At 36.9% G+C, this 21,510-nt stretch overlaps 1 protein-coding gene across 27 annotated transcripts in view; it reads right to left on the bottom strand.

The window, feature by feature from the left end:
* PLEKHA5 (pleckstrin homology domain containing A5) overlaps positions 1-21,510 on the bottom strand; it is a 217,881-nt gene that overhangs the window by 112,606 nt on the left and 83,765 nt on the right. The window contains exons 1-2 of one of the 27 annotated variants that reach the window (XM_089527660.1): positions 12,903-13,243; positions 11,838-11,953 (exon numbers count right to left, since the gene is read on the bottom strand). The exons of 24 other annotated variants lie outside the window; for them this stretch is intronic. In XM_089527660.1, the coding sequence (XP_089383786.1) occupies positions 11,838-11,845 (8 nt within the window). In that variant the 5' untranslated portion in view covers positions 11,846-11,953; positions 12,903-13,243. Of the gene's footprint in view, positions 1-3,453; positions 3,763-11,837; positions 11,954-12,902; positions 13,244-19,496; positions 19,648-21,510 lie in introns of those variants that run through there. 2 more of the 27 variants (XM_089527664.1, XM_089527663.1) reach the window with 2 other exon arrangements.

A 21,510-nucleotide genomic window follows, 5' to 3' on the forward strand; every position in this document is an offset into this window, starting at 1 on the left:
TATGGTAACTTGAAGAGAAAGATTTTGAGCCTGGAGTTACTACTGCTGATAAGAAAGAAAGAAAAATAACCCTGAATATTTAATATTCTATGAGAACAAATTTCTGTCATCAATTCAAATAAAATATCTATAATTGTAAAGAACTAAAATGAAGCTTACTCATTTCTTTTCTGAAGAAACTGCTTCAGATTTTCTGTGGGAGTCTTATGTGTGAGAGTTTTAGTCCAGTGGCAAAGAAGAAATGAGTAATGGCAACATATGGTAGAATGCAATTAATTTGAAATGTTACATGCAAATTACTAATCGCTTAGAAGTCAGTGAAAAGACATTTCAGCAGAAAACAAATTAGCATTTCTGGATCAGCTTTTATTCAATAGTACATGCAATAATTTCTACAGAAAGAACAGAAAAACAGAATTGAAAAATTACTGCGAGTTGTTCATGCCAATATTTTATGGCAGAGGTGGGTCACTGCCAAGGGTTGGGTGTTCACATTACTCTCCAGGACCCCGAAGAGCTGAAATTCCATTTTTGCCCACATTCTAAATTTTCATTTTCTTTTTTTAAAAGTACCTTCCAAATGGACATTAGAATTCACCAAAGCCCCTGGGGGGACGATACCAGCTATTTAGCTATACCTGGCACCTCATTTATCCTTTAATTAATGAGCCTTTCTCTCATTATGAGACCCAAGATGGGTTTTGATTTGAACAGGTCATATTTCCAAAAAGGAAGTAGCCATACTGTCATTTCATGATGGGAGAGGAGAAGTCCCATCCAGATCTTTAAAAAGGCAAGTAGGCCATAAGCCCTTCCTCGAAGGGGGAGGCTTCATTTTTAGGAGATGGAAAAATGGCACAATTCTTGGGATTTCAAGCAGCCTACAAGCTGCTGCCTCCTCACTCCTGTTTCAAGTATATTCTTGCCAAATGGATGCTGTTCTTGGTCATTTTTAGATACTGACATTTTTACTTCCTCCTAATTCCAAATGTATGCATGATTTTACTGTGAGAGAAGACACTTTGGATTGTGTTTGCCTTCTAAGATCAGGTCAAGAAACATGAAGAATTTAAAAGCATGTCATTCTAAAGACTTTGTAGTTGTACTGTAGACAGTTGTTGACTATAACAGATAATAAATGCACTTGGTATTACATACATATACCCAACAGTACAAAATTATCTTGAAACTAGGTCTGGGCAAAGCTCAGAGCAGAGTTTCATTAATTGTGGATGGGGAACTGGTGCCCTCCCCATCTCTTATACCCTCCCCACAATGGGGTTTTATTGGAAAGATTTGTTCAGAGGAGGTTTGTCAATGCTTTCCCATGAGGCTGACAGCATACAACTTGCCCAGGATCACCTTGTGGTGTTCATGAATTGAACCCTGGTTTCCAGAGTCACTGTCCAACACTCAAACCACTATGTCACGCTGGTTCACTGAATTCCAATAACCCCCCCCCCCAAAAAAAAAACAGTTAATTTTTCATCCACAGAAGTTATGCACCACAGACAAAACTGTCCTACAAAAATCATATTTTAAAGGGATTTGTGGGACATGTTAAAATAATTCATATATTACAAGTAAAATACAAAGCCAGAAGCAAGGATTTTATTCATAAATATTGAAATCTTAAGAGGACTCCTGATAACTACATGTTCCACCTCAGTGCATTTTAACAGAAATCACTGATCTATCTGAAAATATATTTCCATACACATTTTGTTCTACTGTTTTAAAGAGAAAAGGCTATAGAACTTGCAACATTAGATTGGGAGTTTACAGTACTGCCCCATCAATGTTATTGTATCAGAGTAATTCAATTCTAGCTCCAGAATAAATACCAATTCAATACAAAATGCACTGAATGAGTCTTAAATTCCAGTCACAGTTTCTCCTCCTACGAGAAATGAATATCTATCATTTGCAGAATGCTGGGGCTTAACACTACAAGGATCCTAGAAAAGATGGATTAGATGCTCTTAGTATTATAATTATCCATGAAGTCCTGACATTCTCACTGTCAGGATAAACTGAAATATTTCACTACAAACAATTTTTAAATGTTCTTAAATAACTGTTAAACTTTATATGAAAGCAAAAACAGCTTTGATATTGCATGAATGATATTATCCATGTTTTGAATGGACAACTACTCTGGCAACTATAATTACAAGGAGGATTTTCATATCAGGCAAAAATGAAATGACCTGAATTCTAATGTTCCCAGCTCAACTAAATCAACTGAATCAATATTTACCCATGTGGTAACTCACTAGTCAACAAATTATTCCATCGGTATACACTGCTTGGGATTAACCAATAAGATTCAGTTTAGTGTATTTGGTTATTTCACGAAGCTTGAGAAAGCAGTTTAAAAGCAGAAAAGGGGGGGGGTGTCATACATGTAATTCAGTTGTCAAATTCTTGCAAGCCTAAAAATAATTTACTTTATTACAGCATTGAAGCACATTTTAAATTCTGATATACAACACTGATTTTGTATGGTAATGTTCAAACAGGTCTGGGAAACAATTTCATAATAACTGTCATTATATTATTCAACCAATTAAAAATAGGACAGGTAGGATTCTCAGTATGTGCACTTATTAAAAGAGTATGGGGTGGAAATGGGAGTAAGTGAAGCCTCACTGGAACCTGTTAATAAAGGTTTATACAAGCATCTGTTATGGGTGATACTGCTACAGCCAAACATATGCAAAGGTGGACGAATGCTGGTTAAAGATCTTCCAAAGAATCTTAAATTAGCTTATCATATTCTACCACTATATTAATTCTGTGCCTTCACTGAGAACTGATATCATCTATGAAAGCAGTCTTTTTCCCCCTTCACTTGAACATACCCTGCTTTTCATGTAACAATAACCAAATTAGTTAATTTCTATAATATCACCACCCTGCTGTGTCATATCACCATCCCTGGTTATTTATTCTTTGAAGTTATTTTTGTAATGTAAAACAGTAAGTATAATTCAACAATCAACAGAAAATGTCAAAGCACCATTAATAATTTCTATTGCATCAGAGCCTTGCACCCTTATCTAATCTACCTAACAATTAAGGGTAAGAGCACTGTTTAAATAGCTGTTGTTGTTCTTCCTTCTGTCTCACTGAGCCATTTAATTTAATATTGCTTTTACACACAGGATGCAAATTCTATAACTTGTTATTCATTTTTTAAAGTACACAGCAATCTGTTTTAACAAAAGCCTTGTAGTTATGTGCAATTAATGGTGACCACAAATGATAAAATAAAGCTAAAGAACAAAAAACCCGAAACACACACTAAACCATCTTTTCAAAATGTAAAGTGCAGCTCAAGCACTTTATAGTTGAACACATTTAAAAGATGGAATTGTTTATGAAAGTAAAGAAGAATCTCTTGCTGGAGAAAGCAAATGCGGGCACATACACACAAAAATAGAGACTTACCAACTTTCAGATAAATTAATTCTTCCCAAGGCCTTAATACAAACAGTGCTTGAAAAGCTAAAGAAGAACAATCCTTTTGTCTTGAAGCTGCTTGCCAAATGAGCTGTACACAGCCCTGACACTAAGAAAAAGCATCCTGGCTGTACAAGTTGCTAGCTTGGCTGGAAAACCGATACTGGAGTGATGTCACACAGCTTCTGAAACATTACCAAACCTCAGAATTATCAGCACTGTTCTCTCAAGTAAAACACTGTTGGCAAACAGAGACATTAAGAGGATGAACACACACATACAGTTTTCACTGAGACACATCCTTCATCTCCTTCTACTAACATCAAAGGATTTGATTACATTTAGTTTTGCTTCTTTCCAGTATATAAAGAGCAGGCTGTATGTGAATATGTTTTAAATGTACTCATCTTCTTACAACTGAATGTAAATCTGTCAGATCTGTTAAAGAATGTATCATTTTGCAATTTGTGAACAGAAAGATGATCACAACATCCACAATTTATGTTGCTTATTGTGAACATGGCATTTCTTGTCTTCTTAAGGAAGATGCATTGATTCTTGAACTCTCAATTTATTTTTATAGGATTTATATCCCACACCTTTCTCCAAAAATAGGATTAATTCATAAAATCAGCCCTCCCCACCAAAGACAGTTAACAGTGGAGGACTTAATGTTTAAATGGATTGTCGGGAGTACAATTTCTGTCATGTAAACACATTTCTTAGTTCTGCTCAGTTTAAGAATTGATTACATTCAACATATTTTAAAGGTCACTCCTTCAAAGGTTGTTTTTACAATCTATTGTTAAGTTTAATTCTGCTACTTCGCTTTTGATTGTGTGGTAGGAGAGAGTACAAACTGAAAGGATGAACATCCCATCCCCAAAATAAAACAGTGTACTCTAGACAATAGTGTCAGGTGAATTTGAGTAACCAAATTATGTGCCATGTGCCTAAATTACTGATAAAGAAAAGACTCCATTTTCCATTGCTGCTGGCACCTCCCCTGGCTTTACTATTCTGAAAACAGAACCTACATTGTATTTTTTAAAAAGAGAGAAGGAGAGATATACATTCTTAACAAAATGTTCTAGCCTTTCTAAGCTTATTTTGTTACTTTCAAGGAATGGTAGAAATAAACTGAAGAAGAAAAAGTTTCTGTAACAAGAGGAACAATGTGCAAGGAGAATAAATGGCATTCCCAACACATAACGTGCATCTCCAACACTTACATACACAGAACAACCATTAGTGCTGGTGGAGAAAAACACTACATTTTAACCATAATTAAGCAGCAATAAGGAAGATGCAGGACATGTTTTCCCCTTTCCCTGATAAAATTTTCCTCAATGGCCCTAATCAGGATCATTAAATTAAATATTAAATTATATTTATGATGTCCACCTTGGCCATAAAATCATTAATACAAATAACAACAACAACATAGACAGACTTGGGACAAGGCATTGACACAACCATATGCAGCTCCTGCAGTTTTGCACCTACTAGTATCATGCTCTTTCAAAAATTTCCTCCTGATGAATATAAGCATCTTATAGTTGTATACTAGTACCACTCAAAATATCTTCCACCTACCCATTATTTCATAGATTACCTTCCTCCCCTCACTTAAATTCCGATGTAATTGGATCCACACTAGTTACGTATTTAAACATAAGGAGTTGGATCCAGCTTTAGTCACAAGGCTATTGGGCTTACAGTAGAAGGTATCCTCTCCCTAACCTCCTTATGTTAGCTCCTCTATTTTCCCCTTAATATTTAGTGGGGCAATTCTGAAAGGGGATTCCCCAAAATCTGGCAGAGGAATTATCTGAAAGTAGACTTTTGCTCACAGAAGGTAAATCCAAAGATACCTTGCCAAGAATTTCCTCATCATACTGCACATTATCCACCCTTCTCAGGAACATCACCCAAACCTATGTAGCGGTGTGTATGTGGGTGGGTGTGCCTTGAGGGGCCTGTTATTGGGAGAAAAAGAAGAATGTTTGCTTTTACCAACCCAGAGCACAGACCTAAAGCTAGATCCAATGCAATGGAATTATCAAGCACAGCCAAGGTCTGTTGGATCAGAACAAAGACACATCTCGCTCAGCACTTTGTGTATTTAACATCCCACCAGATACCTACAGAAAGCAAATGAAAGAAAGGGCTCTGTATAACAGTTGCTAGCACTCTACATACCAGCTGCCAGGGGAAACTATTGAAAGGTGTACTCCATTCATGTCCCCCTTACCAGAAATGAAAGCAATACACCTTTTCTATAAGTGTCTCCTTATACACAACTGATACTCAACTGATACACAAATGCATGCCTTCAGGGTTGGAGATAATATAAAGCCCTTGTGACTAATAATAGTCCCATCCACAATTTGTCCAATCCTCTTTTAAAGTAATCCAAACTGGAGGACATCACTACCCCTTGCAACTGCAAATTCTGTAGCAAATATGGCTACCAACATTTATTACTGTCAACGACCAGCACAATTTCACAAGCAACAATACTGTACACAATGTTCTACAATAAAATATACATCTACATAGATAAAACAAATTAAACACACATGCATGTATCCATGCATGCATACTAAAATCTCCAGTACAGTAAAAGAAGAAAAAAAAATACATTGTACATTATGCCAATTATTTACCATTCATAATTACTTTCCCACAAATAATAGCAGATTCATAAAATTTTGCCATTTTATATGTAACCTGAGAGTTCAGGTATAATCCAGATAAAGTGTGTTAGACTTCCCTGGATACTTTAGGAGATCTGGGTAATGATATCAAGTCGCAAATCTTGATAGAAAGAGCAGTACAACAAAATGTGTGACAATTTCAATAGACACTTTTCAATGGGGATCTTGCAAACACTTCCTTCCAACAGAATGGAAGGTCAGACATTAAGCCTAATTAATGTAAAAGCGCTTTTATATTTAAGAATTGATTGATCTGATATATAGTTTGGGATTTTAAATGCCCCCCCCCCCCCCGTGATCTCTGTAATAGGGGTAATGTGCGATTGCACTCCAATGATTTTGTACTTCAATACCCTTGGCAATAGCTAGACAATACCTTTCTTAGTGTTTATGTAATGCATGGCGAGAATATCACCCAGAGAAACCCAGATTTGGCAACTTTGTGGATACACTGATATTCAATTAAAACTGAAACGAGTTAATCAGTGTTACAGGGGCTACGCTCACTGAAAAGAACATCATTTTTAGCCACTAATTTATCTTGTATGTTTGCACACAGGCCTCTATAGGGACTTGGCCTGTTTCTAGCTTCCGGATAGTACTGGGAACACATGTTGGTAATCCAAATAAGCGTGTCAAAAATGATGTTTGTACAACTTCAAAGGGTACAAAACTGGTATATTCACATCACTGACAACTGTACCGTTTGTGCTAATACCTGCTAAGACAGTAAAGATTTGAATGGCTGCAGGAATAAACTGTCTACCATTAGTGAAAAAATGGAAAGGAGAGCTGAAGTATTCCTCTGTGTATTTGCAATAGCACTAATTATCTGGGCTTCCTGTGACCCAGCTGAGTTAAAAACTACACCCAAATATTTAAAAAAGGTAACTTTTTCAATTTGATGGCCAGTCATTTGCCTTTTATGTGTGGTCTGTCTCCTGCTGAAAATTAGAACCGTAGTCTTAGACTAATTTACAGGCAACAATTCTACATTATAGCAAGCAGTTAAACTACTTGAATCATGCTTAAGACTAATTACTGATAATGATAAAAGTACAGTATCATCTTCATAGAGAAGGATCTGATAAAGATCTGTTTACTAATTTGGATGAGTGAGAGTTTACACTGGCCAAATGTTGGATCAAAAGGAATTGAAATAGAAATTGAACAATTAGAAGCCAAGATGCACCCTTGCTTAAATCCACTGAAAGTTGGAACAGGATCTGTTAGATGCCAGAATGATCAAATATCACCTTTAACCAAGTGTTCACATAAAGGGTGTACATACATATGTGCAGTCTTCTGTCAATATTAGTAGCCTCCAATTTCTGCCCTAATCTGAATCTTCAAATTAAATCAAAAATTATTTAAAGTCAATAAAAACTAGCTGAAGGCCTGCTCTAGTTGTTGAGGCATATTTTTCAAGATGATGTTGAAGAATACAGCCTTAGTCAACTGTAGATCATCCTGCTCTGAATCTGGCCTGCTCTTCTATAATAATGGCTAATCAAGGATGCACATTGTGCAATCATTACATTTAAACAGGGCTTCTAAAATGGGAGGACCTTGGGTTAAGATGAGAGTGGCAGTTATCCAAGGTTAGCAACTGTGGGATCAGTCTTGGGAAGGCCAACGCCACACATGTTGTTCCCCAAATATACCCAAAATTTGAAACTTTTCTTCAGAGGGTAGTTGTTCCTGCTCAACTGATTTGTCCCTTTCTGCATCTTCACCACCTCTACAATGTCATTTTGTGACCAGAACTACATATAATGTTTCAACCACCAAAGATCTATATAAAGATCTATGCAAATTCTTGGGAATCCCTAAATTAGGATTCTTATTCATATGTCATACTCTCTAACTGACCTTCATTACTGTGTTATAAACTGGGCATTTTCTCTATATTATTATCATAAGCAGAAACTTACAACTACAGACCAGGTGAGGGAATGTAAACACAGCTGATTGTCTGTCTGCAAGCCACCAAGCCCCTAAGAAGGTTGATACAACTGGGCCTACCCTTTCATTCACTTCAGAAGCAAGTCAGATGATAATGCTCATCTACAACATCTCTCCAGATCCTGAGACTTATTTTTGGCAGAGGATAACTTTCAGTGATTTGAAAACTTGTAGCAGTAAGTTTTGTATCAATGACCCCGTGCAAAATCAGCTAATAATGCTGTTAGATAGAAGATTATTAGTTTGCTTTTAAGATGAGGTCCTTTGAGTTTACTTTGGCTTTAAATCCAGACAAAGTAAAGTAGCCACAGGCTTCTTCAATATTTACAGTGTATCTGTTCACAGAAAGGTAGCATGAGATTAACTAGGGATGTTTGGCAGATGGCTTTGAAAATTGTTTCTGGTCTCCATTGACACTCATTGCTTCCCAAACTTCAGCATTTTTCTTCTCTTCCATTTTTAGAGCATACATCATGACTCATAATCTAATTATAAAGAGCAAATATGACTTTTCTTCTCCTAAAAAAAGCAACTATGAAATCTAATTAAATCTAATTAAGTTTTATTTACCAAAAATCAGTTATTCAAACATTAATACCAAGAGCAACAAAGCATAATATCCCCAGTAGTTTTATATGCTTTATGTTTTCAGAAACGTTTGCTCCATCTTGTGGTGAAAATCGATCCCTGGTTTGCCAGCTTTCAAGAAATAAAGCAATGAAACTGCAATGTTTTGTTACTCTCTTTGAAGTTCTCAAAAGTCATTACTAAAGAAACACCTTATTTTGTTCCATACAGTATATAAGTAGGATTTAATCACATAAATCTTCCTGCCAATAATTACTGTGTATGTAAATGGATCTATTCACGTGTGGATTATTCCTCTGAAAGACCATGGGGCCATTTGAGTGCAATTTGGCTACAGCAATTCAGATTGCAAAGGAATGTTCAAAAACTTTTGCAATTTAAATATATCTGCACAGTTTAAGAACCAAAAATAAGCATGTAATGTTACAATTGCCCAAACACATGCTGCAGGTAGAGTAAAATGTAAATGGACATGAGGTTTGTGTACATCAGTATAGAAATATCCAATAAGCCTATAGCACCTTAAAAGGTTGTTGTGAGAGAAGACCTGGCCAACAGGAGCACCTAACAGCATTCTCAAAAATGGTAATACACAGCTCAAAGAAGCAAAAAAGGGTTATTTTACATTTAGCACAGCTGGGTAGAATTTATTCTAACTCCAAATTCAAGTGATAACAGCTTAAGATCACCTGCTTTCTTTTAAAACAGGGTCCACCTGCCCCATCCTCACCGTAGTTGTGAGGGCTGTGTTGGAATGAATTCTTCATTAGCTGTATTTTTCTTTTCTTTTTTTTAAATACTGTTCTCAGTTTCTAGAATATTGGGATGAACTTGCATGAGTAGTAAGGATCTGTATAGATGTTGATTATTTAAATCTTGGTTTAGGTAACAAATGTGCACTAATCTAGGTGAAACAAATCAATGGTCACTGGGATGAGTCTGATAGAGTTGGTAAGCCACTCTATTGCCAGGGTGAGTAAAGGTCAGCTCCCTATTGGCTGAAGGACCATTAGATATTTTACTTTGCTGTTAAGACATATTCTCCACCCATTTATAACCAATAAAGCCTGCTTTATATCAGGGGTACATACATGTCAATATTGTGAATACAGTACGCCCGTGTTATACGTGGCTTTGAGCATATGCTCAAAGCCGTGCGGGAGCGTATGGGGTGCAAGGGGCGGTGCGTCCCATTCATATGAATGGGGTGCACTCCCGTTGTGTGTGCCCACGCGCCACCGCCATGGGCACAAGCCCCATTCATTTGAATGGAGCTTGAGCATCCGTGTATTTTCTCTTATGCGGTGGTGGTGGTGGTCCAGAGCGGATCCCCCGTGTAAGAGAAGGGTGGACTGTAATGTGAGATGCCTGGGTGTTGGTCTAGCCTCAGTATAGAGCAGCAGTTCTCAACCTGTGGACCGCGACCCCTTTGGGGATTGAACAACCCTTTCACAGGGGTCACCTAAGGCCATCGGAAAACACATTGGTTGGGGGGTCACCACAACATGAGGAACTGTATTAAAGGGTCGCGGCATTAGAAAGGTTGAGAACCACTGGTATAGAGCAAAGGTCCTAATAAACTGGAGCACAGCTATTAGCAAAAGGTATGGACAAGAAAGCTACAGGTATTGAAAAGACAACAGCTGATATATTGGTACTTTTTTGTGATGTGCTGAAAAGATGCCAGTGTTCAGATTAACATTCTGATGACCTTATTTCCTCAATTGCACATGGTAGAAATAAGCACCCAAATTAACAATGGAAAAAAATCATGTATATTTGGTGGGACAGAAGGGAAGACCTCACGAAAGAATGGAGCCTTCCACTTCATTCAGCATGGGACTAGAAAAACAAACAACATTATGAGTTAAACTCATGGTATATCATGACGTCCATGAGGCATTGTTGTTACCAAGTCACTGCAGTGGTTTGAATCAGTTTTTGTTACAGCAGAAGATGAAAGCAGCTACTTAAGAAGTCTACACTTTCTGAAGTTTTCACAAATGGCCCTCCCATGAGCCCCATGGCTGGGACAGCAAAGTGAAAAGCGCTATTTTGATGTGTGTATAAACTCCTAATTTTTTATGGGTGGATTTAGATGCAACACTAAACTACAGCTCAACAATTATGATAATAACACTAGCCAAACCTACCAGGTGTGCAAGAAGGAGTTCAGAACCTTTCACTTTAAATCAACCACCTCTTATCATGTTATCAAAAGCCGGGTCACTTATGACTACAGTGGGCCCTTGTTATCCACTGAGGTTTGATTCCAGGACTCTCCATGTATATCAAAATCTGTGGATGCTGAAATCCGATTAAATACAGTGGCATAGTGAAATTGTGTCCATTACATAAAATGGCAAAATCAAGGTTTACTATTTGGAATTTATACTTTTTTGGAATATTTTCAAACCATGGATGCTTGAATCCATGGATAAAGAATCCGTTGATATGTAGGACCAACTGTAATTTTAACCTTCAAACCAAAACCTACATTTATTAGGTTTTTTATTACCTAGTTATTAGCAGTCACAGCATAAGGTTCAGACAATACACTGAACTGTATACTAATCTGAAAGAGAAGCAGAAAGCAAAAGCTTTTGAACTCCTCGTAGCTGAGGTGAGGAAAACTGGAAAGCACAAATGGGGGGGGGGGGGGGGCTTTTTCTCACTATACATAGCCAGACGTCATTGTTAAGCCCAAAAGCAGACACAAAAATAGAACAAAAGAATTACACTAGCCAAAAATAGGTGCTTACACAATTAATGTATGTGCTTGGCAGGAACAGAAACATTTTTGTTTTGAAAAACACTATGAAACCAAGACTTCTCCTCTGACTCAAGTCTTCAACTGCTAGTAAGGTTGGGCAATAATAAAACTATTCTCAACTCTTTATTATCCAACAAGGACATTCCTCTGGGAAACATTAGTAAAGTGTGGGGAAAACATTCAGAAAAAAACTAACTTTTTTGTGTGGATAAGGCCTAGAGCTACTTGAAGCCACAGGTAAAATATGGAACGTGATGCTCCTCACAATACTTTGAAAATGCACCGTAGGGTCTCTATAAAAGACAGTGTACTCCCAAATCTCTTACAGAACCATGAATTCAATTTTCTTTTAAGCGCAGCAGCTGTCCTCTTTTTCCTCTCCTCCCCCAAGCCATATTCTTCTCATCCTGGTTCCAGTCCATCACAGATGAACAGTTACAAGCTATAGACAAAAACAGAAAAGGTACAGGTGGCAAGTAAGGGAAACATCAGTACCAACTCTGAAGGGAAAAGTCCCCGTCAACAAGCAACTCAAAAAGTGAGTGAAGGGCTGATGAAGAACATTTATTTGACATTTTCAGCCGTATCATGCAAAAAACAAAACAAAACAAAACAAAACAAAACAAAAAAGCCTATCCTAATGGAGTGGGATGATAGGCAGCTTTTTTTTGGGGGGGGGGGGTTTGTTTTGCTAACATGTTTAAGGCTCTGTCTAAATCTCATATTTTTTAAAATACAATTTATTAAATTTTATATAATCATCCCAAATCATGGTACGATAGTAATAAAAATAATAGTTAATAAAAAGCAAATCAATAAACATATGGCAGGGCATATACAGAGTTTAAAAGTTGATTTACAAAATGCAGTACAGTCCGCCCTTTTCTTACGTGGGGGATCCGTTCTGGACCCCCCCCCCCCCATGTAAGAGAAAATACACAAATGCTCAAGCCCCATTCAAACGAATGGGGCTTGTGCCCACAGCGGCGCAGTGGTGGCGCGCATGCCACAGGAGTGCGCCCCATTCATGTGAATGGCATGCGCCGCCCCTTGTGCCCCTGTGCAGCTTTGAGCGTATGCTCAAAGCTGCATATAACGCAGGCACACTGTAATGCAGATTAAACCAAAAGCTTTGGTGAATATGTAGATCTCCAAGGGACACTGACATCTTGTAGGACCTGCTGCCAATTTTCTACTTTAACATTAAACTGACAAGTTTCCACAGGAACAAGGAAGAAATAAAAACAAACTGTTGATTATTGAAGTGATTGTTTAACTGGATATAAAACTAGAAAGGACAGTAAAGTCCTTCATGTCTCATGTTCAGACTTGAAAAAAAATTCTAAAAGAACTATTACTACTAATCCATTGCAATTTGCTTTTCAACATACCATTAGAGAAATTGATGAATAATTAAGGAATGTATTCCTAATTAAGCCCCTTGTCTGCTTTCAGAGCTGCAGTGGTGTTTTGGGAAATACATTTATCGTACTTCTTGTGGTGATTACTGGAACAGCTTTCACTCAAGTTTATCCTCAGAGTTATCTTCTATGGGGAAGGAAAGATAAACACAAGCGGTTTACTTCTTGGTCACAAGTCCATCATAATTTTGCATAAAGATTAATCTTCAAATGTTAGTACAGTGGTTAAGAACAGTGGATAGGGACTTGGGAGATGCAGATTCTAGTCCACACAGCCGTCTTAAAAATCACTGTATGACTTTGAGTCTGTTACTGGCCTGTTACAGACTGCCAAAATAAAGCTGCTTTGGGTCTCTTTGGAGGTATGCTATTTAAATGATGCACGGGTCCTAAGAGTCCGGAGGTCACACCAAAGCCACACTCCATTCCAAAGCATTGGAGTGCAGCTTTTGGTGCAGCTTCCGGATTCTTAGGCTGCATGCATCATTTAAATAGCATACCTCCAAAGAGACCCAAAGCAGCTTTATTTTGGCAGTCTGTAACAGGCCAATGTCTCTCACCTTCTTTATTTTACAGAGCTGTTGTGAACACTGCCTTGCATTCATCAGAGGAAATCTAGGATATTCCTATTTACAATAACAGTAAATGTTATAGTAATAGTTATGCTGGTAGCAAGATAACACAATGGAGCAGTTCAAGACCTTGACCTCCAACCAAGGCCTCTGGTGTAAATCCAGTGACCTATGCAAGTACATACCTTCTCACATTTTTTTTTTTAGAGGAAAGGAACACACACTCCTAAATATGGCCTTGTCTTAAGAGTACAGGCCCTGTGATGGGCTTGTGCCACTGCACACCCGGCTGTTTCAGCCACTATCCCATTGTGAATGGATGAACTAGGTGTCCCAACATTTGTACACAATACTGGAATACAGGTTCATAGAACTACTGCAAAAGGGAATTTGAACATGAAAACTGCCAATCTTTAGTACTCTAATGAATTCCACAAATTCTATTGCATGAAAGACCTTCAGCAGAATAAAATATTGATTGGATTAGTTAAAATCTACACACATTCTTGTTCCATCACTAACTTCAGGCAAGAATTCTGAGGAGGCTCATTCTGTACTTCCAAACTAAATATATTTTACTCCGTTGAGGATTCCGTCTCCCCCTTTCCCTATAATGTATATAGACCTTTTAATTCAAAGCCATACATAAAATTAATGGATTTTTATCAGATACTTGGTCATTTTATTTATCATTCTTAGTAATAATTTTGCTTTTGCTTTTGTGTAAGAGCTACATGCTATTCAGTCAAATAGATTTTATAAAATCCATTATTTCTTCGGGCAGAAATTGCTTTACTTTTGTATCAGTGTGTTCACTCCTATACCCTTCTTTTTGGCTGATCTTTGATTATGTGGCATTCATTACACTGTCTTTATTCTTGCTTAAAGTAACTACAACACATGCTAAAGCAATAATTAATTAATTAATTAATTAAAACTTAACTAAAGTATTTTTGTGGGGTTTTGTGGCCATGTTCTGGAAGAATTTTCTTCCTCACGTTTCGCCAGCATCTGTGGCTGGCACCTTCCACTTTCCTCGGAATTTCTTCTCCAGAGAAAGAAAAAGAAAAAGAAAAAAAGAAAAGAAAGAGATAATGTTCTCCTCACAATTCCCTATAGTGGATACTCAGGGGCAAAAAGGGTACAATCATGTTGTAAGAGGCGGTATTTCATATGCAATGCTAAACCATTATTTGGTGTTACTATGACAAGCTCACCTACACCCTTATCCTTCCATGTCCTGGCACAAATATAAGATTAATGATTCAAGACAGCTTAGGATATCATTTGTATCCTAGAATCAGAATTGGAAGAGACCATCTAAACCCCTGTCACAGAAGAAATCCTAAAGTATGACGGATGACACTTAAGTGATGAAAAATCTAAGCCATTATTCCTATTGTAATAAAAATGCTGGAATTAAATTTCTTTTTCTTTGTTTTCCCACCTATGCCGTATTTTGGTAAACCCGATTAAAACAAATACTATCTGAGAAGACTATTCTGCATTCTGAGAGTTGTAAAAGCTATTTTAGTAAACCTAGCATCTGGGCACAATACAGATAATTGCACAAGTGACCAGGTGCATTAAGAAGGGCTTTTCTGTCTTCTTTTGAAGCACTCACTGACTATTGCCTCAGCCAAAGGCAAGATATAAGGTTTGACGAATTAATGAGCTGATTCAGGATGGCATCTTTTATTTTACCAATCTATACACAATCAGTATAACTGTGCTCCATCATTATGTTATCTACTGATAGTACACTCAGTACAACAAGCACATGGGAAAGACTACCAAAACACAGCTTGATTCCAGTGGAAATATAAGGCCCTTTCATTGCAATTCATGTTAAATGCTTTTAATTTATGTATCCTATTCCCTCTTGTGATTCTTAGATAATGACTATATGTCAACATACATAAACAGATTATGGATTTTCATTCAACAGGAACTCAAGCATTATGCTTGAATAACATATAGTCTGATCAGTTTAATTGTAGGAGGTTATACTATCAGATACATATTCCTGAAATGCATATTGCAGAAACTGAAATTAATTTGCATGTTTCAATCTGCATGTAAGTGACCTTAAAGGCATTATTTAAGCAGAAAGACAGCTCAAAATGTACATGTTTTAAACCTTTAATGATATGAAGAGAACTATGATTTATGGTCAGTAAATGGTGATGTTTTTGATCACCCTTGATATCTTGCAGAAGTAAAAACCATGATAAACACATATAGTACATGGGATACATGCAGTTAATAACATCTATATAGCATCTACGCAAGGAACATCTGACAAGTATTTGGGTGCTATCAACAGCTATATTTGAACTGCCACCTGTCATGAGAACTGTGACAAGCACTGCCTATTCTGATTTCACTGTAGCGGAAAAGACCATTTAGTTAGAAAAATATGGCTGCATGACACAAATTATTTTGTTCTTTTCAGAAACGAACTGAGAAGCCCAAGAAAACTAAGTCTTCTGTAACACTGGAAAGCACAATTCCTTTCCAGTAGCTGCCAAAGATAGTAACTGCAAGCATGTTATGGCATTCAATATTTCTTTGAATATCATATGAACCCTGATTAAAGAGCTTAGAAAGATGTTTCATCAACTCCTGATGTCTCAGAATTTCAGGAGTTGGGAGAGGGGGAATGGTTACATTTTAACATTGGTCTAATTGCAACTGCTAGGTCTAACTGGAATAGAGGATTTCCATATGGACTGACAATGTTCAGCAACTGAATCAATGGATTTGCTCTAACATGTTTCAGCAATTGGGTTTAGGCCAATGTATCAAACTCTCCTCCCTAGCCAATTCCACCTGTACCGTAGAACTCACTAGTAATCAAGCAGTTCAAAGCAACACATTTTACTACTGTCAATATCCAAATAACTACTTTAGGTGACACCAAGGACTGAAGTACACCAGGCAGAATGTTTGCTATTCCTTTAGCAAATCCTTGGGACAAACTACAAATGTCTTCTAGATCCTAAAGTGTCACCTGCAGCTTAGCAGATGGCAAGGAGGCTCACTGCTTTTCCCTCTGCTCAGTACTATTAATTTTCTTTAATGGAAGAGGTCTTTCCCAGCTTCTCTACCTTTTTAATTTTAAGAATTTGTGCATGAACCTGGAATCTTTGAGGAAAGGAATATTCTCACTAGATTTTTTCACTGCCCAAAATGAACTGTAGGTTTTTTATTTTCATTATCATTTTAGGCATGTCTCTAGATCCATAAGCTGCAAGAAGCCTCAGATCTTTGAAGCAAAGATTTGCAACACTCTAATAGGGAGGTAAAACAAAATGTTCCATATTCATGTATTCTTGCAAACCCAGCCTTTTCTCAAACCCAAGTGAGTAAAAAAACAAACAAGCCCCAAAACAATAACTCTGTCCATAGAATGCATAATCTATTCATAAGATCCTCCCTCCACCTCATAGGGCAAGCTTCACATTATTCAGCAAACAGCCTATATTTCATAGAAGCATTTACACTGGAGAGCACACTGGGTATGTGAAAATAAATTTCCTACAAAAGTGTTCGTCATGTGGTTCTAGTGGGAGCAACAGCCTCTCAGCCTTGCTTCATGTATCTTTTACATTTAAGTATTCTGAACATTATGGCTTTAACATATATGAAATTTCTGAATAGCAGCCTACACGTGATGCTCATATGATTATTAAAATTGACTTTTCCAGCTTTTATTAATTAAGAGTTCTTGAAGTATAAACATGGCATCCCACGTATGGACACCTGGGCTATGGAGTTGGTATGCCAAACCTTCCATTCTCCCTCGGCATCCAACTTTTGTATTTTACTACTGTCTGACTCTTGACACCTTCATAAATGGCAGATGTACATTAATTAGTAATAACAAATTTACTATAGTAAAATAGTAGCACAAGGGATTTCAGCACCTTCACATAAATCATCAAGTTACTTAGAATGACAAAACATAAAATATATTTATTTAAGTGTAAATGTAAATATAAACTGATGTTATAGTGTTCTTTTAAGTCATTTTCAACTTATGGCAACCCTAAGACAAACTTAACATGAGGTTTTCAGAGGCTGAGAATGTGTGACTCGTCCAAGGTCACCTAGTGGGTTTCCATGACCGAATGGAGAATTGAACCCTGGTATCTAATGTTGTAGTCCAGTGTGCAAACCACTACACCACGCTGGGTTTCATAATATGATCTATTCTCCAAATATTGTTATAATATTGTTAGTTTTTATTTTGAAGCTGGAGTCAGAGTCAGTATATTCTATCAACTCTGGCTCCACCCAAAATTGCTTCTAATCCAAGACTCCGACTCCACAGCCATGATGGAAACAATCCTCTAGATTTCCATAGTTTTATATAACTAATAAATCAATGTTTATAGAGGCAACCATGTTTGCCACTATTTTGGTAAATGTTCTGTTACTATAATTATTTTAAGTTCTATGAGCCTTTTTCTTACAAACATAACAGTGAATATCAGCAGTACAGTCTTCATAACTTGGTCAGTATCCTCAGTTTTAAACTAGTACTTATTACCATCATTACCACTTGTTTGGCTGCAACTAAAGGCTAGAACAGATTGCCAAGAAGGAGTGGCTTGAAGCCATCCCTGCTGAAAATGCCTTGGAACTGCAGCAAACACATGCCATGGTCCAGAAGGCACTCTCCACCAAATAGGAAAAGAAAGAACTGCTCCTATTCGGATTGGGTTTGGACCACTTTAGGCAGCCTCGACACAACTTCCAGGTGCTCCAGTGGCGTGCAGCATCTAAATGCCACACCCTTGAGCATCTTGAAGCCACCCTCGAGTGGTTGGCTGAGCAGTTTCCAGGTGTCTTGGAGGCACGTGACATCTAAACACCACTCGACACAGGCGCCCAGAAGCTGGCTTTTATGGCCGGTGTGTTCCGGTCCTAAGAAAGAAACTTCTATCCTCCCAATTTTTTACATCTCACTCGTTTCTCTGAATATTTATCAATTGTGCTTCTTCCAACAGTAAGCTAAAATATGACTGTTCAAAGTCTGAAGTATCCATAACCTATAGTTCTGAAATACCACAAGCATCTGATTTTAAATCAGAGGGTTTATAATTCTGGAGTCATGTTATCTGATTTGAATTATTATTAGGTAGCCCTCTTAGAATCTATGATTCTAAGAGGGCTACCTAATATTTATATCAAGTGTATTCCCAAATATTTACTCCTATGTACTGATAATGTATTCAGATCTACAATTTTATTTAAAAGTCTTATTTTATGTTAAGTAGAGAATATTAAGATCCAACAAATACCTTAAAGTTTACAAAGGTGCTTTTTCTAAGAACTATACCCATGCAATGAACAGAATCTGATCTACTTCTGTAATTATTTTTAAAAGATTTCACATCATGCTTGCAATGAACTCTAACAGGCAATGGCAATTTCCATTCAAATAGATTTAAATAGTGCTGATAAAGATGACCCCACTTTCCCCAAAAAATGGGACTCAAAGCGGCTCACAATTTAAAAGAACAATACAATTAAAACATACAAAATAAAAAGCATTAAAACTATTTACAGTATTAAAACAATTCACATTCAGTAAAAGAACATGCAGACAATTTCAGATTTAAAGTCAGTATTGTCATATTACACAGGGCAATTAAGCATGTACAGCTCATTGACCATAAATCTCCCATGATTTGATTTTCATACAGTTAGAAATATCCCCTACAGGAAACTCTCTTATAAAAAAATACTCTTTTTCACCTAACACTGTTGGTAATAGCCACATGCAAGAATTAAATTACATTCTTGCTACTGCCAGTATGAAAGCTCAGTTTACACAAAATCAATCTGTTATTTTTCAAATAGCTAGAAAGGAAATTATTTTTCCTTTCCTTAGCAACACTGGGGCTAAAGCTTGGAAAAGGAAAAGCATCTATCATCAAACATAAGACACAAGGGAGAAGAAATGCAACCCTTATTAACTTACCTGGAACAGCTTGCTGCTGAATCCGTGCTCTTTCCAAAGTGAGGCTTATCTCCAACTTAAGCCTTTAGTTTCTACCAATAAATCATGTACTCTCAAATATAACAATGACAAAAGAACATGCTGTGTTGTTTTCCTCTCCACTCCAACAACTATTCTACCGACAGAACTGAGAGACACTGCAGAGTAAATATTCAATAGGAGCATGCTCTGTAACTACTTGAGAAAAACAGCCTGATGGTAGGCATCTCTGCATGTGATGGCCTACTTACAAACCAAATCAGGGCTGTAAATCAAATCGAAAAATCAGTAACTGCAATAAGCAAGTCAGAAATACCATGAAATATTGATTTTTCCCTTCTTTCACAGCCTCCCCATTACCCTGCCCCAAATTAATTGGGGGGCATTGTTGTGTACAGCCACTATTTGAGATACATTTACTGAAATGTATATCCAGGTTTCCATATTATCATTGGATATGTCAATGCAAGTATATGATGCAACTTTAACAGACCAGAAAAGTATTTACTTGGTTACTGTTTGACCTCAAATTCTAGTACAATTAAACTGACCCAAAAAGCTTTTGTCAAAAGGTTTCTAGTTAATGTTATGTGTTCATACACCTAGTACATTTTTATATAAAGCTTAAGTGACTTATCACAGGTCACAGAAAAAAAAGCTTGTCTGAAAAAGCAACTAAGATTTTTCGTAAGATGACATTCAGTACACTTCAATATTGCCATAACTAAAAATATATATTTGTGTTTAAAACCAACAAAGCATTACCTTCAGTATTTTACAATAATACGAAATGAAATAACACAGATCCATTTGCATTACTTCAGCAGGACATCCAGTCCTCACTCATCTTTTCTCAATTTTCCTTTCTGTTTATAAAACAGTTGAGAAGGAAATACCCTTTGTAAGCCTCAACTTGTCCACTTAGTGCTATTAACTAGTATTTCATATGTCACTGAGCTTGACACTCCTTTGTTGTTATTGTTGAAACTAAAGGAAAGGCTTCAGGTGGCTGAGTGGAAAGAAGTAAAAGCCAGTAAAATGCCTGCAACCAGACTGAAGAATCGTTTCATGTTGCACTCTATCCACACTCCATAATTCCATTGCTGATCTATACAAGAATTAAGTATCTGTCCATCAAAGCTACTTCTAAATATGCAAAATCTTAGCTTTAAGTATTTTCACAACTGTCTCAATATTGATACCTCATTGAAATAGAAAAAAAATCTGGCTCTTATTTATTAAATCATACTTAAAATTCTGTTCATCATTTATAAATTAAGAACATTTTTGGTCATAAAAGTACAAAGAATATAGCAAAATCTTTTATCAAATCTTAACAGTTGCTAGTAACATCCAATGCTTGTAAATGCCTTATTTCAAAAACATATATGGCACTTTTTTTTAAAAAAGAAAGAGACATATTAGCCACAATGCTGCCTGAAAATAACAAAAGAGAAAAAAAAGGGGGGGCGGGGATCTTTGCAAATGAACATATCAATAAACTAACAAAAACATATCTGCAGGGTAGGTCCAAGAATGTATTTAATGAAAACAGAATTTTAACCTTGATATAATCATAATGGGTATAGTTTCTCATGCTGCACTTCACTTATCTAAACCTTCCTCATCGTATTCTTTTCTCCCTCCTATTCCGAAAATATAGAAATGGAGCAAAGGAACTGCTATCACACATGTACTCTGCATGCTACCCTCTCAGTTCCAAGAGAGTGTTGCTAAGAGGAGCAGCTTGGAGGGCAAATGAAAATCAGCTCACAGAGAATATGCATAGCATTGCTATGGAGACTTCGCACCGATTTCTCTTTCCTTGGAAAGGAGACAAGGAATAGATGTGAGAAAGAAGGGAGCTAATCCCACTCCAATTTCCAGGCAATCACACCACAGGTTAGATCTTAGTCTTCTATGTTCCAAGAGAGAAAGGAGCCAATGCCAATGCTTCCCAAGTAAGCTCTATACATGGAGGATTACTTCATTTATG

This window comes from Sceloporus occidentalis, unplaced genomic scaffold (assembly GCF_023333645.1).
Source record: "Sceloporus occidentalis isolate IW3139 unplaced genomic scaffold, rSceOcc1.0.p SCAF_5, whole genome shotgun sequence".
NCBI classification, from domain to species: Eukaryota; Metazoa; Chordata; class Lepidosauria; order Squamata; family Phrynosomatidae; genus Sceloporus; species Sceloporus occidentalis.